The sequence below is a fragment of the Pleurodeles waltl genome, chromosome 9, assembly GCF_031143425.1.
Source record: "Pleurodeles waltl isolate 20211129_DDA chromosome 9, aPleWal1.hap1.20221129, whole genome shotgun sequence".
NCBI lineage: Eukaryota > Metazoa > Chordata > Amphibia > Caudata > Salamandridae > Pleurodeles > Pleurodeles waltl.
Genome location: NC_090448.1, coordinates 431,434,987 through 431,453,540, shown reverse-complemented (window position 1 = coordinate 431,453,540; position 18,554 = coordinate 431,434,987). Strand labels below are relative to the sequence as shown.

General features: G+C 40.7%; 1 protein-coding gene across 1 annotated transcript in view; it reads right to left on the bottom strand.

The window, feature by feature from the left end:
* LOC138259478 (cytochrome P450 2C19-like) overlaps nucleotides 1-18,554 on the bottom strand; it is a 564,007-nt gene that overhangs the window by 423,830 nt on the left and 121,623 nt on the right. The window contains exon 2 of the mRNA XM_069207248.1: nucleotides 7,374-7,536. Within this exon, the coding sequence (XP_069063349.1) occupies nucleotides 7,374-7,536 (163 nt within the window). The remainder of the gene's footprint in view (nucleotides 1-7,373; nucleotides 7,537-18,554) is intronic.

Below are 18,554 nucleotides of genomic sequence, written 5' to 3'. Positions count from 1 at the left end.
AATATTTTGGAAATTGATTGAATTGAATAAAGCTGAACTAATCCCATGACTTAGTATTGTAACTAATAGGGAAAAATGTTATAAATGACTGAAAGGTCATGGTGTGATGTTTATTCATTGCTGATTAATGAGTAGCCTAATGGGTATTGAATTTGTGTATTGATTATTGAAAAACATTGACCACCTCATAGCTAGGATACTCCATGCGAATCAAAGGGTTTATCGACATATGCGCGTCCCCTTGTAAGTTTACTTATTAAGGACCAGGCGCGCCAGCATATGCAACGAATCATATTCCAACCCCAAGGAAAAAAAAAACACACCACCCCTTCATGTACATGTCCCATGTACTGGTCACCTTTGTGTTCGGAGACGCCGGGGTCAGTGTCCTTCATGGTCAAATGTCAGCAGTATTGGCAGGGGTCCTACAGTTGTGTTCCTATGGAAAAGGTAAAAAAACAGGGAGAAAGAGGGTTCTCACTACTTTCTCTCCCAATCTGCTAGCCTTGTGTTGAGGATATCCTGCCTCAGTCGGCCTGGTGAGAAGCCAGATTGGAATCTGCTCAGCAGGAACAGTGGCTGCAGTCCTGCCTCCAGCTTCTGTTTCCCATTACTCTGTTGAAGCAGGATGCCAAACCTGGCGGAGTTGACAGAACTCTGGGGGTCATTTGACAGCCCCCCCGGTTTAAATATGGCAAGGAGAACGTCAGGTCCATCACTGGTTATCAGGTAGAGGATTTCCTACAGCGGATCCAACTGAGTTTCTGCCAGTAAGAACTCATTAGTTGTACCATGCAGTCCTCAGACCTGCCATTCACAACATTTCACAGAGAGTTGCAGGCCGAGTTTTCCATCATTAATATCCAAAAGTGGGTGGATTGAGACATTTTATGGTGTGATGGCCATAAACATCTCTCAAAGTGCAAAGGGAGAGAACGGTTGCAGTCTGCCTCCATTGAACATCAATAACCCTATTATTCTATGTGAGAGTTTACACATTCAGAACAGAGATATAAAAGCTACAGTTATGCCATGGCTCAGGTGAGTGATTGGCTCGCTCTGAGCCTTGATGTGTGTTCAGGCCTGTCATGCAGATCCCATCTCCTTCTGTCATTGGCTGACACTTCCAGTGGTCAGTCAATGAGACAAGGAGACATAATCTGTGAGAGACAGTGTGCAAGACAATCATTGCTTCCTGTTTCTGCCCTCATGCAGGCGTTTTTTTAAGGTCTTTCTTCTACTTTAGCTTTGCTATTGGCTTGCCCTCTACTAGCCTTCCCATAGAGATGAATTTTTTTAATAAACACATTTTATTGAGTTTTGAGATAACAACCACACTTAGTAAAACCATATAGAACATCATAAAGATCGTGATGAGGTGGCCACAGAGACAAGAGGAGTACAGATGGCAGCATGCACATTGCAAGACACACACAGGTAAGCACACACATCATCCTACCACTTCCCCCACACTCAATCATGTTTCTTTGGACAACACACAGGTTTCTCTTGCTGGGGACACCAGTAGACCTCCCCCCGCCAAAGCCACAAGGTCGGCAAGAGAGGATTTTCCAATTGGCTGCAATGTTGCGCTTGGATAACAGATGTGTTGTTTCCATAAAGATTTATTAAGGCATAGTAAAGATAAAATTGCCCATGTCACTTAGTTCCAAAGGGCCCCTTGGTAAAATGATCTGGAAACTCAGAATACTTTTTCTCTCTTTCTCTCTCACTCTCTGTATCTCTCCTCTGGCTCTTTCTCTGTCTCAGCTTTCTCCTTCTCTCAGCCTAAGGTTTTTATACTTCTTTCTCTCTACCTCACCTATATATTGGTCTCTCAACTCTCTCTAACTCTCCCTTTATACCTAATTCCACACAATACCTTTCTCTCTACTTATAAGTCAGTCTATTGAACTCAAATTTATGCTCACCTTGCCACTCCCTCTATCTTTTTCCTCTCTTTCTACCTAACCTTTCACTACTTCATCTCTCTCTGTCCCTGTCTCTTTTTCTCTCTTGCGTTATATGTTATTTCTTGCAACTTCCCCAAGCAGCTATTCTCCTTTTGCCTTGATTACTTCACTATGTATTCATCTCTTTGACTACATCAATTTCATTTTCTTTGCCTCCATCTAACTCCGTATCTATACCCCCACTTTCTTGCTGTCTAATGTCTCTCCATACTTCATCTTACCTTTTCTACCACGCCCACCTCTTTACTTTTCCTTCACTCTAACTACATCAGCATCTCTGTGTACCTACCCCACATCTCTAGCACATCTCTCAGCACCCCATCTCTCTTAAAATGTTTTTCATGACCACAAACCCCCTTCTATTACTTTTCTATTTACTTCTGTATATCTACATTCCTACCCACTCTCTACACTTCTGCTCTCTCTACCTCACCACCTCTATGCACCTCACTGCTTAGTCCTCTCACCTCCATGTATCCCTCTTCCATCTGTTTCACTTCTCTCGAGCATATACCTCTTTGCCTCAGCTCTCTCTCTCTCTCCATCTGTTACCTTGCTCTACTTCTCTCTCTCACCCTCTCCATACCTCACAACTCTATACCTAACAATCTTCCTACCTTATTTTATTTTTAAATGCACATCTCTCTCACTACCACTTCATTTACTACTTAGCTGTCTCTCTGCCTTTCTACATAACTTCTTAATTTCTGTTTTGTAATTACATTATTTTTTCCTCTAAATCTTGTCTCTTTCTTCCTACCTATATTCTATATACTATGCATCTCACATCATCTCACTCCTTTCTCACTAGACATATTGCTGTACTGTTTTTTCTCAAATATTAATATCCTGCTCATTCTCCCTTGGTATACATTGTTCTCTATTTCATCTCATCCTGTATTCATCTCCTCTCTGTATCTATCTATAGACATGTCTCTACTGGCCCACTCTCTCTGTATCCTACCACTTTCACTCTTTACCTAACTTCCATCTTTTATTTTCACATAATTTCTACCTACACCTCATCCCCTTTTCCACCTTTTACCTCCTCTTTCTCTACCTTTCTTACCTTACTATTCTCTGCAACTCAAATAAAGTGCAAGCAATTTTCCAATTGCATCTGAAAGAGTAATCTGTCTATACTTATGGAGAATCATCTGAGAGCCCTTCATACGGATAGGAAAAATAGTTTGGTCTTCCTGGCTCTTGTACTTTATCCTCGCTATAGTAAGCAGCAAATACAAATTTTCACCATAGCTCTAGATTCTGCTTTAGTACCACAACGGGTAAGCAATTTAGGGGCATATTTATAAGCCCCTAGCACCACCTTGCGCCACATTAGCGTCATTTCTATTTACACGAATGTGGCCCAATGAGGCCAAAATCCTAGTCCATATTTACAAAGTGGCACAATGCATGCATTGCGCCACTTTGTAACCCGTTGCACTACATGTGCGAGGCATAATGTATGGAAAAGGGGCATTCCCCTGTTAGGGGGGGCAAACAAATGTTGCAAGGAGATGAAAGAGATTTCCTTGTGACATTATGTACAGCACTTTTAGCAGGCGTTAAAAGGGGGCTTCCATTATTTATAATGGGCCCCTATGTACTCTGCAGGAGTAGCGCCAATATTGTGGCGCTGTTGCTGCAGAATACATCAATAGTGTCATGAAAAATGTCACTATTGCCCCCTACCCTGCACCATGTTGCGCCGTATTTTAAATATGGCGCACATATGGTGGCGGTGGGGGGGCACTAAGGGGCACAGGGAAAGGGGCACTGCACTGACTGCAGGGCCACTTTCCATAAATCTGCCCCTTAGTATTTAGATTTTAGCTGCTCATGCAGCTTTAATATTCTTCACTAACAGAAGTAGAAAAAAATGCTGAGTAAATAAAGAAAGAAGTTCAGTCACTTCCATTTCTGTTAAAGACTGAACTTGACTGGAGGAGTAGAGAGTCAGAAGATAGTCCAGCATTCTTGTATGATAGAGGCTGCTGTCTTCTTAGCTTTTGACTAAGAATATTTTTGCAAACAATCTCCAAAACTGCACAGTGTTTTAAGTAAGAAAATGTCTCTTTACATGATTATCCCCACTCTTTGGAATGGTGTTTCCAAGTTTTTTGACACTTTACCCGGGGACTCTGCTAACTAGGCCCCAGTGCGTGTGCTGCGGCCCCTAGAACATGATGAAAATGGCTATGCTCCTAAGAGGTATGTTCAATTTACCTAGAAATCCTTAAAATAAGGTACAAAGTGTGCCCGGGCCTGTAAGTTAAATGTCATTAGTAGCCTGTAGCAGCCATTGTACCTCCCATTATATTGACAGAGTAAACACAGTGAAGACCTACCACTGTAGCCTGTCCGTGTGGTTTTAGAACTGCAAATTCAAACTGTCAAAATAACCACTTTTGACAGGTCTTAACACACTTTTAAATATTATTATCATAATTAAGTAGTCTTTATAACCCAAAAGGCAGGATGCAGGGTACTTAAAAGTAGGACATGTGAAAGTTTAATGTGAAACATTTCAATACAGTGAACAGACCACAACAGCTATTTTCACTGTAGCAGGATTAGCTGTTCCATAAGAAAGCATTGTGAGGCAATACTAAATTTAATAATAACATCATCAGCTAGCAAACGCCTACACAATTTATTTTAGGACTTTCTAAGGTATTCATTACAATCCCAATTCACTGGTGAAGTTGTATTTGTAATAACTATTTTAGAAAAGGTACTTTTAGAAAGTTATCTTTTCCCTGCCTAAAGCCTCCAGAAGCCCATCTACATGGGTGGCACCCAGACACATTTGCTCCCAAGGACTCCTACTTGCACATATCGCACACATACACATGACCCGATCAGGAAAATGGGAGTTCACTTAAATCCCCCCAAAAGAGAGGAACAACCTCACACTCCACCTCAGAGTCTTCTTCTCTCTTCTTGAATTCCACAGGATGCAGAAAATGTGGCTTTTACAATGAACTAACCTACAATAGGCAGGGTTTGGCACACTTGGTTCCAAAGACCATTGAGGACTTAGATACACCTACGGATGAAAATGCATTGCCGCTGGGCCAAAGATGAAGGTTTCTCCTTCTCAAAGCTTTTTCACGCCAGCCAATCACTTTCAGCAGGATATCGCAGAGAGGATATTCAGCCTTATGGAGCCGGTTCATTGTGGACAGGATATCCAGCCTCATGGAGCCGGTTCAGCTACAGCTTGCAGCATTGCCCTGCTGAAAGAATTTGAGCTCCCAAAAAGCAATTAAGGGGTGTGTTATAACTTGACAGTGTAGAAACTCATCTCAATGGTGATGGAGTATGTATATCACCAAGATAATGGTCTGCCCACCCAATGAAATGCAGATGGACTATAAATTTAAACACATCGGAGACTACTGTGTCTCTACTGTGCTTAAACCCCTCTGCTAGCCCTGCAGAGTAAGGGCTGTCAGTGACAGACCTGTAATTCCCCCCACCTGATTTCTATGGGTGGAATTAGAAGTCAGTTTTCACTACCCATCACTGCCAGGAAAACCGGGTGGTAAAGGGCAGTGAAAACTGCTTAACGTTCCTCAATGCTACCCTCATCATGGGAGACGATTTCTGTGGTGAGTGGAGCATTTTCTTTTTATTTTCAAAAATAAAATCCAGTTTCTGAATTTTCTTTCTGAAAACAGAAAACGTTTGATGCAGGCCTCTGTCATGCTGACAGAGCCCTGCTCCAAAACGGAAAAGGTATTGACAGAAGCAACCATACCGACGGTTTCTGCCAATGCTTTACAAATGACTGTCAGTCTAGTAGTCATTTATAAATTAGGCTGGCAGCATCTTCATCAGGGTGATGGAGCAATCTACTCCATCACCTTAATGGAGAAACAGGCCACCCGCCAAAATCTAAATTGGGTTGTAAGTCTGAACATAGAAATTTTCACTGGGTGAAGAAGTCAAAAGTATCTGGCAGACAAAGGACCTTCCTCGGCCCAAATTTTGCATTTCTCCCACTTTGAGCTTTCATTCTAAAAAAATCAATGGTTTCACTGGTAACTCGTCCAATGTCTATCTAGCCTTCTAGAGCCCTTGTCAGCCACATCCTGCTGCCTAGCCCCACTGAGGATTTTTTACTTCCATTTCAGTTACTAAGTCAGAAGGTAAAACCACCAACCGGGTCATACCTGGTTTCTGTATCTGACATGCACTCCATCCCAGTTAGACTTAAATTGTGCCTAGGTACATGTAAAGCACAGCCAAATGACTGCAGTTGGTGTTCAGCACTTTTGGTCAATATTTGTATTTTAAACTTTATAAATCTATATCTCCAAATACGCATATTGGATTTTTGTTGTTTTGATGTCACTTTGTTTATTGAATTATTCTGTATTTGTATAAATTGAATCGGAATTTTAATTTTGTTGTGTTTTCAACTTTCTACCTGTTTTGGTACTTCTAAATGTTTTACACATTTTCTTCAGTTAAATCTGTCTGCCCTGTGCCTTACCAACCAGTGGGTTGAGCTCAGGTTTAAGTTATGGAAACCTTTAATAGACCTAGCAAGAACAGTGACCTTATTACCTGAGGAGGACTTCCCTCCACCTCCAATTTATAATCCACTTTCTCAAAGGCTGCTAAAGGCATAGAATTCCAGGCAAGAGACTGTTTTTCCTACTAATTTGTTTAAACTCCTACAGCCTTTGTACAACAATATTTTTCCTCATTTGAGCTAAGTAAATGTTCTTTAAAGACCTGCATTCGACAGGGAGATTATCTCTTTGAGTTATGTTTTAGGAAATGCTTAATCATCTTATCATAATTAACAAACTTACCTCCTTTAAGAATAGAAGGAGTGTGTCCAATTTTATAATACATCCAGTATGTAATTTGAGAGTAGAGTGATGTGACCAATAACGTCTACATTTACTTTAGGCAATTAATATTTCTCCATTAACATATAATCATCTATGAGTGGATGAGTAACCTCAGGCAATGTAACACCAATCATTATAAATAACACTTAAATAAAAAAACATCAAACATATTTGAGTCAAAGCAAAATAGACAACATGATATAGATGTATACTCAATAACTTGGTAATTTTATTACATGTGAAAAAAAGGTCACCTTTACCATTCACAATTATGCATCCTAACTCAGTTATTTCAGCTAATAAATAATTTCCCCATTTGGTGACTCATATTTTGTGTAACTAAGATCTATGAAGTAATCATTTGGTTGAAATAGAACATAATTAATTAATGAATTGGCTACATAAATACATATTGAGGAATTTGAGAAATCAGTGTGGAGTTCAAATATTTTTTCACAGCTTTCTTGTGAGTTGTGGTACAATATCCTGTAGATTCTGTTTGAAGTGCAAAAAAGTGTAAATTATTTACCATATCCTTTAGTAATCAGGTAGAATGCTGGAAAGTGTCCACGTCCACTAAAGTCATCCGCTTGGTCTACCAGAGCTTCCTTCACCGTCTCATAACCACAAAGCACAAGCACGGGCCGAGAACCAATGTGGATCGTAAAGACTGTGCCGTACTTTTCACTGAGCTAAGGTGGAAAAAGAGATTGTATTAAGGCTAAATAAATAAGTAATGTCAAATACCAGAAACCATCATGATAGTCAAACGGCAAACATACCAGTCAAGCATAAAATTATTACCAGGTAACTTTATTTGATGTTTGGTAGTTGCTCTAGATATGTAAAATGTCTATAATATTACAAGGCAAACTTTTTGATGTTTATGATCATTTTAAAATGCAAAACAGAGGCTTGGTCTTTTTAAGAGGAACACATCAGTACCAATTTTGTGTAGCTTTCAGGTTTATAGTTATTTTACTTTTTAAAGTGAAGTATTTACTTAGTGAATTCTTCGGTACAACACAATGTGTTCCATAGTCTCATAGATCAGAAGGCAATTTACATTGCTGTGGAATTGCGAATTTGGAGTGAGGATGAGAAAGGAAGGGTTTCTTTCTGATGAAGAGTTTCTAGTAAACTTTTACACTTATAGATGGCCCCTTGTACTCCCTTCCATTATGTGAGCGAGAGTCATTGTTTTTTTTTTGTGCAAATCCATTTCTTCTATTGTTAGGAGATATGGCTTTGAATGAAAAATAAGTGATTGCATGGGAATGCCCATAAACCATTCAAGGAATGTCCCCTTGATGTAACATTCCTGTGGAAAACAAGTTTTGCACTGGAATGTAAATTACAAAAATACATACTGTGCCAGTTTGCATCACTTTTGTGAGGCAAGCTTAGTTCAAAATGTCAGTAAACCTATGTGTCTTGTTCTTTGGACGCACACTCCTACTATCATTCCACTGAACTGTGGTTTCTTTTTCAGTGTTCATATCATGTGTGTTGGAATCTTATAAGAATGCACCAGTGTGTAGCTGTCCAGGAAGCTGAAAATTGGCAGATTTCCTCAGCAAGATTACTGGTGCAGACGATGAGCAGGCCATGCAAAAGAAGACAAGGGTGATTCATTCACAATACTTTTTGATAGTGATTTAAATTGTGCAATTAAAGTAATCCACTTGGTCTACCAGAGCTTTCTCATAACCACAAAGCACAAGGACTGGTCGAGAACCAATGTGGATCTTAAAGACTGTGCCGTAGTTTTCACTGACGAATGGTGGAAAAAGAGATTGTATTAAGGCTAAATAAATAAGTAATGTCAAATACCAGAAACCATCATGATAGTCAAACCGCAAGCATACCAGTAAAGCATAAAATTATTATCAGGCAAATTTATTTGATGTTTGGTAGTTGCTCTAGAGATATACAATGTCTATAATATTACAAGGCAAACTTTTTGATGTTTATGATCATTTTAAAATGCAAAAAAGAAGCTCTGTCATTTTAAGAGGAACACATCAGTACCAATTTTGTGTAGCCTTCAGGTTTATAGTTATTTAATTTTTTAAAGTGAAGTATTTACTTAGTGAATTCTTCAGCATCACACAATGTGTTCCATAGTCTCATAGATCAGAAGACAATTTACATTGCTGTCGATTTGCGAATTTGGAGTGAGGATGAGAAAGGAAGGGTTTCTTTCTGATGAAGAGTTTCTAGTAAACTTTTACACTTATAGATGGCCCCTAGCACCCCTTCCATTATGTGGGCGAGACTCATTGGGGTTTGGTAAGAACTGGGTTGCTATTTAGTACTTAAGGTTAGCTGCTTCTAATACATCAAGCCACAGACAAGGTCCAGCCCTGTTGTGTAAGTAGATGGTAATCAGTTACATGGAATGATAACCCTGTTATCCAAAGCAAAGAAGGACTAATTCTATGATAGAATATAGGGCTAATGGGTGCGTTCTTAATGTAAAGTAACTTTCTCTCTTATATGCGAGAGAAGAGCCAGCCATCACTAATTAGTTGATCCAATGTTATTTTAAGCTCTGTCAAGGTCATTGGTGCCCCTGACTGTATAGGGTGGATTTACTAAAAGCTCACGTAGCACATCATAGCAATCACATGTGCTGTTCTGCAAAGCATGAGAGGGACAGATCAGGGCAGCACCATATCTTCTAAGGTATTGCGCGGTCTTGCTCTCTTCTTAGAGTTTGTGCACAATCAGGTTGACTTGCCTCTCACACACACTCCTCAGTACCATAGTGCATAGGTTTTACATGGGAGGGGTGTCCTTCCAGTACTAAATACTATGCTAAGACAAACGTTAACACTTTTTCCATGTTGAATGTGTGCTGTACAATGCAGTACAAATGCAAAGTCAGATAAATTGGAGCAATAATACCATTTCCCTTTTCAATGCCTGCCTGAAAGAGGTTTTTTGTGCAAATCCATTTCTTCTATTGTTAGGAGATATGGCTTTGCATGAAAAAATAAGTGATTGCATGTGAATGCCCGTAAACCATTCAAGGAATGCCCCCTTGGTGTAACATTCCTGTGTAAAACTAGTTTTGTACTGGAATGTAAATTACAAAAATACATATTGTGCCAGTTTACATCACTTTTGTGAGGCAAGCTCAGTTCAAAATGTCAGTAAACCTATGTGTCGTTCTTTGGACGCACACTCCTACTATCATTCCGCTTAACTGTGGTTTCTTTTTCAGTGTTCATATCATGTGTGTTGGAATCTTATAAGAATGCATCAGTGTGTAGCTATCAAGGAAGCTGAAAATTGGTAGGTTTCCTTAGCAAGATTACTGGTGCAGACGATGAGCAGGCCATGCAAAGGAAGACAAGGGTGATTCATTCACAATACTTTTTGATAGTGATTTAAATTGTGCAATTATGGATCAAATAGGAGCAATTTTGTGCAGATATTAAGTACTGAATAAAATAAATAAAATATACTGCTGTAAGCAGACATGTGCTGCTCGCTTACAAGTTGGTTGGAGAAACTGCAATCCATACATTGTCTTTTCAGTACAGTCAGACAACCTATTTTGTCAGACGTATCCCATTTACTGAGTCCCACAAAGTCCAGCCAAATAAGTGTTTTGGACTTTGTTTTTCCTACACGCATCCTCCTCCCAGGTGCATTCCAACATAAAATAATATCAATATTTTCACAGACACAGCAAAAGAGCAAAGCAGAGATTTGTCTAAAGTGTAATCACACTCCAAGCACATCCTACTAATATCACTTTAGTCACTGTAGGAGGCTGGCCTGGTTTGTAGTGGGTACCTAAGGTACTTACACCTTATACCAGGTCCAGTTATCCCTTTTTAGTGAAATGTAGGCAGCGTTCTAGAAGCTTAGGCTGTCTAGAGGTGGCTGTAGCAGAGTAACTTAGGCTGAACTAGGAGACATGCAAAGCTCCTGCAATACCACTATAGTTACACAGTACATATACACAATAAAAGACAATACTCAGTGTTACCAAAAATAAAGGAACTTTATTTTAGTGACAGAAGGCCAAAAATATCTTAGAAGCAATACTCCTTCTGGAGGTAAATATTATACATAATATATACACTAGTAACCAAAATCAGGTAATTAAACAGTCATAGTGTAAACAGTAGAAAATACAATAGAATGCAATGGACCAAGGGGCAACACAAACCATATACTAAGAAAGTGGAATGCGAATCCCAAATTCCCCCCAGGCAACTGTAGTGTGTAGAGGGGCACTGGAAGTGTAAGAAAACACCAAAGGCAAGTAATTAACCCCACCTCAGAGCCCAGGAAAGTAGGAGTAAAGTACTGCAAGTTTCCACAGGACACACTACAAGTCGTGATAAGAGATTTTGCAAGAACCAAGCAAGACTGCAATCAACAATCAGTGGATTCCTGGACCTGAAGACCTGTGAAGAGAGGAGACCAAGTCCAGAAGTCACAGAAGATTCCAGGAAGGACATGAGCCCCTGCCAACCTAGAAGATGGTGCAAAAGTGGATTCTACGGTAAGAAGAAGAGGACAGAAGAACACCAAAGAAGATGGCTGTGGGTTCCTGCATGGTGCAGGAGACGTCCCATGTCGAGTTCTTGGATGCAGGCTGTTTGCGTCGCTGGATTTCACCAACAAGCCTTGGTTCACGCAAGTTCGTGATTTGCATCAAAGTGGTGCTGCCTGGACCCATGAGAGAGCTGGGGGTCTCAACTCGGACAGAGGAGACAGTAGGGGCTCCCAGCACTGTAGAAAGCCCTCAGAAGACCACGCAGCACCCATGGAAGTCCAAGGACATGGTGACAAAGAAGATGCAAAGTGTGGTCATTGCAGCACAACAAAGGAAGATCCCATGCCGCCGGAGAACAACTCAGCGAGTTGTGCATCGCAGGATGGAGTGCTGGGGACCTGGGCTACACTCTGCATGAAGGATTCTTGGAAGAAGTTCACAAAAGCCCAAGGAGCTGGAGCTGACGCTGTGCATAGGGGCACTGTCGCAGCACGGGGAGGCAATCTCTTACCTCCACCAAATATGGACAGCTGGACCTTAGAACAGTCTGAGTCACGTCAGTCTCCCACCTGTGTTTCAGGGAGCATGCTCGTCGTCAGGAGGGGAGACCCAGAGTACCGGTCGTCATCGCAGAAGGGTGCCTGCAGAAGCAGGGAAGTGACTCTGTCACTCCACAACAGATTCCTTCGGTTCTTCTGGTGCAGGATGAAGACAGGCAGTCCTCAGAGCATGCACACCTTGGAAACTGTTGCAAATGCTGGCTGTGGCTGAAGTTACAGGACACAGGAGTCGTCCTGGATACTTTGTTGCAGTTACAGCGGTTCCTGGAAACAGTCTGCGGTTGATCCGACAGTCATAAGCTGAAGCAGAGGATGCAGAGGATCCTGGAGGAGTCTTGCAAGCTGAATCTGAGGAAAGACCAAGAGGAGAAACCCTGAATATCCCTGACAGGGGGATTGGCCACCTACCCAGGTATGCACCTTTCAGGACGGGTCGCTGACATCAGCTGCTGGCACTGGCCACTCAGAGGCCTCCAGAATGTCCCCACACATTGGAATCCAAAATGGCTAATGCCAGGGACACACTAGAGGAGCTCTGGGCACCAACCCTGGTGTGGTGATGGAAAGGGGAGTGGTCAATCCAATTTCCTTTGTCCAGTTTCTTGCCAGAGCCGGTACTGGGGATCCCTGAACTGATGTAGACTGGCTTATGCAAGGAGGGCACCATCTGTGCCCTTCAAATCATTTCCAGAGGCTCTGGGAGGCTATGCTTTCCATGCCTGTAACACCTATTTCCAAAGGGAGAGGGTGTAACACCCTCCCCCCAAAGGAAATGCATTGTTCTGCCTTCCTGGGATTGAGCTGCTCAGTCCCCACAAGGGCAGAGACCTGTCTGTGAGGTGGCAGCAGCTGGGCAGCAGTGGAAACCTCAGACAGCTGGTTTGGCAGTACTGGGGGTCCATGGTGGAGCCCCCAGGATGCATGGATTGCCCCCATACCAGATTTAGAATGGGGGGACAATTTCCATGATCTTAGACACCTCACATGGCCATATTCAGAGTTACCATTTTGAAGCTACATATATGTATTGACATATATGTAGTGCACACGTGTAATGGTATCCCCGCACTCACGATGTCCGGGGAATTGGCCCTGAACAACGTGGGGGCACCTTTGCTAGTGTAAGGGTGCCCTCACACTTAGTAACATTGCACCTAGACTTCAGTAAAGGAAAGGTTAGACATAAAGGTGACTTATAAGTTACTGAAGTGCAGTGAAAATGGCTCTGAGATAGTGTGGGCACTATTTCCCTCAGGCTGAAGTGGCAGTCCTGAAGAAAGGTTTGTCTGAGCTCCTTATGGGTGGCAAAAGAAATGCTGCAGCCCATAAAGATCTCCTGGAACCCCAATGCCCTGGTTACCTAGGTACCACATACTAGGGACTTATAAGGGGGGTGTGCCAATTGGAATTGGAATATGAATGCAATAAACTATAGTGACAAATTTGGTAAGTAGAGAGAGTATAAGCACTGGAGTTCTGGCTAGGAGAACTTCAGTGACAGTTAGGCATACTGACTACACACACATAGGACACAAACTTTGAGCACTGGGGTCCTGGCTAGCGGGATCCCAGTGAGACTGTAAAAACACACTGACAAACACTCACAAACAGGCCCAAAGTGGGGGTAACCATGTAGAAAGAGACTACTTTCTCACAGTCACTGATTTAGAATTCAGTATGGCCTTAAGTAATGGGAATGGAACATGAGTTGCTCTGAAAAATGTCTTGGTTGAAGTGGGTAGTTACATATATCAAAAGAATAAAGTTCCAGGTAGTGTTATTTTATTAGTTTTTTCTCAGTAATTTTGGCTGAGGCCAAACAGGCTTAGCAGTTCTCTTTGATTCAGTTGTAACTATAGCATTGTCTGAGAACATGGAGAAATTCAAAATGTTTGTCCCAAATTTCGTCCCATGGCCAACTGTTATGTCTCACTAGCGGGACCAGTGGTGTCTTTGTGACAGAGATAAGAAATTCACTTTGGTTAGAAAAAACACAATCTAACAGAAGAAAAGAAACCTCTTTGTAACAACATAGCTCAATGATCACGGTATGAATTTAGGAAAACCTTGTAAATTCCCTATTCCTCAGAGCAGAAATTTATTTGTAAATTTAAAGATCGTGTTTTACTGACAAGATCCCAAGTTCTGTGCTTGTACCCACTTGGTTCGACTAAATCTGCACATTCTGCTTCCTCATCTGCTCCATTACTGTCTCTTCTCAACTCTTTCGTCCATCTTCTTTTTCCTTGTCATTTTCTACTCACTTCACTCCGTCGCATGCCTCTCTCTGTAGGTTTCTATTTTAGTCTTAGCATATTTTTCAGTTTCTCCGTACTACCTCCAATGCTATCCATAGACTTCACCCACTAATCTAAATATTGTATTGTGCCAATGTAATTGCCTGGTAACATTCTATGGTTTTATAAACTCTTTCTCTCTCTCTAGACTCTTCTACTCCATTTCACTTTCACTCCATTTCAGCCATAGCAATCTACTACAGGAACTCACTTCCACCCTCTGTTTGACCACTCCAACTTCAAATTCCCATTCCCTTTGTATCACAAGCGCCCAAATTCCCATTCCCTTTGTATTACAAGCGCCCAAACTCCCGTTCCCTTTGTATTACAAGCGCTCCAAAATGTTCCAATCATTCGAAACCTGTCTCCTGTTTGTACAGGGGTCAGAATTATATGTTGTGCAGACTTTATCACACCTAGTAATTACTGGACGTTATAGAGTCTGTATTGCCTGTTCCATTGTAGATTAGCAGGGTATAAAGACCTGATTATTAGTGGGACATGATACATTTAGTATCGAAGAACCAACCTTTGCATGTTATTTCCCTTTAAAGCAAATTTAGCTTTGAACCAGATAAATTCTGAATCCTGATGTGTCAGATTTTATTGAGTGCGATAAATAACGACTGCTTCTCCGGGACACTCGCACTTAGGCTGTTAGGTTGAAGTGTTTTACGACTTCAATACAATCAGATGAAACATTGTCATAATACATAACACTGCAAACAGCACAGCACAGCACAGTACTCCATAAGCCAGCCTGACACACAAATACAGATGCACATCATAAAACTCCACATCCCACCCCATTACATCGTACCATCACACATCATCATACAACATCATGCTATTCTTCACTAGAGGAAATGATGTGGAGGATTCCGAAGGAAAAATAGAACTAGGTCATCTGCAGATTACAAGAGTTTAGAGTGGAGTTTCAACCATACAAAAAAAAACGTAAAACCAGAAGCACTATGGAGTGGATGCTAAAGTTAAGACTTTGTCAAATACCTGCTAAAAGGGCCTAATAACGTTATAACCTGTCCCTGTTGTACGACCGGTTTATTAACACTATTGCACCTGTTTCTCCTTTGTAAATTCTTTAGCTGGATAGGAAGAGACAGTCACAGTGTTTGCAGATGAACAGATACGAGTTAATAATTTATTGGCATTTGTAATGAGTGAAAATGTGATATTGTGCTTTAACCCTGGTGACATTGTAGACATGGTAATGGAAAGAACAGACGACTAACAAAAGACTATTAACTCTTGAAATAATTTTGGTTATATAACCTAGTGGGATGTTGGGGAACTGTTTGTCACTGGGAGCGTTACTTCCTCCTGAATAGCACTTTCTTAGCTCCTTTTGGATAAAGCCTTGGAACACTGTATGCACTTCATTGCATTCTTGCACATTTTTCTGATCTTTGGTGTCACTTTAAAATGGGTATTGCATAGTATTTCTGCATTACGTTTTACACTGAGATTTTTTTTAAAAGGCACTTTAAAAGTATCCTTTCCTCTGCTCTCTGAATTTTTATTTTGTATGGAAATGTGGCCTTCCTAGGTGGGACCTTTGTTTAGAAAGTGAAGTATTTTATAATTACATTGAACTAGGTGTACACTAGTAATATGGTATGACTATATTGGATAATAGAGAAAACATATAGGGCATATTTAAGAACAGTGGAGCTGCACACAGTGCAGCGCCACTTTTCTTGCCCCCCTTAGCGCCCCTTAATGCTACCATGTGTGTCCCGTATTTAAAATATGCACACCATGGCGGTAGTTAGGGGACTAGCATCAGAGTTTTTGATGCTAGTCTGGCGCTTTGCAGGATTAGCGCCAATTTTTTTTACGCAAATCCTGCAAAGCAGCTAGAGGCCCATGGTAACCAAAGGAAGCCTCCTTTTAACGCCTGCTCTGAGCAGGCATTAAAAGTGCCAAATAAATGATGCAAAGATCTCGCTTAGATTTGTTTGCGCCTATTCTTTGGCCTCCCTAATGGGTAACGCCCCCTTTGCATTCATTATGTCTGGTGCAGGCTTAATGTAGCGCAAAGGATTATAAAGTGGTGTAATGCATGAATTGCGCCACTTTGTAAATATGACACTGTTTTTTTGTCCTTCTAACGCCAAATTAGGGTCACAAAAATGATGCTAATGTGGCGTTAGAATGGCACTAGGGGCTGTTAAATATGCCCCATAGTTTTTATAATTTATATTGTTTTTCCTCTGTTACAGTTATTAAGGAAGAGGAATGTGTTATACCTCTTTTATTGGACTTTTTCAATGTTTGTTTTCCCCTGTATTGGCATATGATCAAATATAAGTAAATACACTTGAGACTATAGAAATGAACCAATATATAACTTTTTCTCCATTCCACCCTCAAGTCACACATAGTGCAATCCAACAACACAAAACACATTGTATCACATGACAATTCAACGCATCTCATCACACACCAGCACACCTTCCCTCCATCCAATACTACGTCATTCCACACTACACATCACCATCCACTGCAAACCTTCACAACATGACACCCTACATCACTGTTTGATTCTGTTATATAATTTGCTGAAACAATGATTTGAAAGATTCAGTGAATTCCAAAGGGAGATTTACCATAACATGGGATGACTCAATTCTAACCAGAGTGTTTGGAAAATTACTTGAAATCTTTGAACCTCTTCATGAGATATGAGAGTATGAAGAAGAATGTAGTAGTTAAAGGAAAGGACAACTATGCATTCCGTTTTAACAGTACGATTAGCTAAATTAGGTTACCATGACTTGAAAAATCTACCCTAGAAATTAGCTTAAGTGTATTAAGTATTGCGAAGTGTACTAATAAGGCATATTTTAATAAGGAATGAAGGGGAACAAAATAGTTTTCATAACAATTGACCTATAAAAGAAAAATGTACCAATATACTAATCAAATGTCTCTAATTTCTCAATCACTCTGCTTAAACACAGTTACACAAAAATACTTCAATGTGTCACGCTTTTAATGTATAGCATGTGTGTGGTCAATCAATTAAAACTACATTATCTCTACAGAGAAAATACCTACTTTTTGTGATTGGCCAGTCACTGATCTACCGTTTATTTTTTCATGTTATTAACTCACAAAACATATATTGTATGGTAAAAATAAGGCACGTGTCATTCCATACCTGCTTTACATTTAGCAGCTGTAATGGTTGTAAGACAGTGAAAGAAAGTAAATAAGAAATACAACACATGAACGAGAAAGGCACGACTGAATGAAAATGATTGCTCTCTCAGACAAATAAAGGCGAGGAACAATATTCTTGAATCCTATGTACAAGGGAGTAAACAGCAGTGCTTCGACCATACCGCACATTGTAAATATCTATATAAAAAATACGCCGATTGTCTGTAACAGCTGTAACAATCCTGGATTTCTGAGCATTACTAATTTGGTCTTGATATTTGTAGTTTCAATGGCCCTTTAGCAGTATGAGGTATTATTACCCAGGACAAATCCTCTAACCGATGTGGAGCAAGGGTCATAAAGAGGAACAGAGAAACAGCTGTTCAGAAGTTCTCATTAAAAAAAAGTGCAGCCATCAATTACACTTTAATCTTCTACACTCAATGGGAAATGATGACCCATTAAAGTAAAAAAAACAGGGATCCACTGTGGAGAACATTGAATTATAAGGGCCTCATTTACGAGGCCAGTGCACCACTGGAGTGTCACTTTTAGTGATGCTCCAGTGGCGCTGTGCCCTTTTCCATATTTACAAGGTGGCGCTAAGCCATTTTTTGAGGTTTAACGCAGTCTTGTAACTAAGGTCCCCTTACACGCATCACTTTGCCTGTAAGGGGTGTGCAATGGGTGTTGCTGTGGGCATACCACTGCAGCACCTATTGCATTTCAAACCTGCCCAGATTTACGAGAAATCGTAAACCTTAGGTATCACCAAAAACTAACGCCACCCCAGGGGTGCCATTAGAGTGGCGCAATGAGGAGAAATACTTTTATTTCTCCTCTTTATTGCTTTTTCAATGTATGCTGCATGCTGCAGCACACATAGAAAGAGCAAAAAGCCATTAAAGATTGTTTATGTGCAGGAAGGTATCCCTTCCTGCACATAAACAATCATTAAATAATGATGATTTGGAACTTCTATGTGTGCTGCATTCTGCAGCACACTTAGAAGTAACAAATCACTAATATTGATTGGGACACCTTCCTGCACATGAACAATCATTCCCTGCAACACAGACTCTTTTGCACTATGGTGCAAAGGTGCCTGCATTTGTGCTGGACAGCTAATTTTAGCGCCAGTGCTAGGG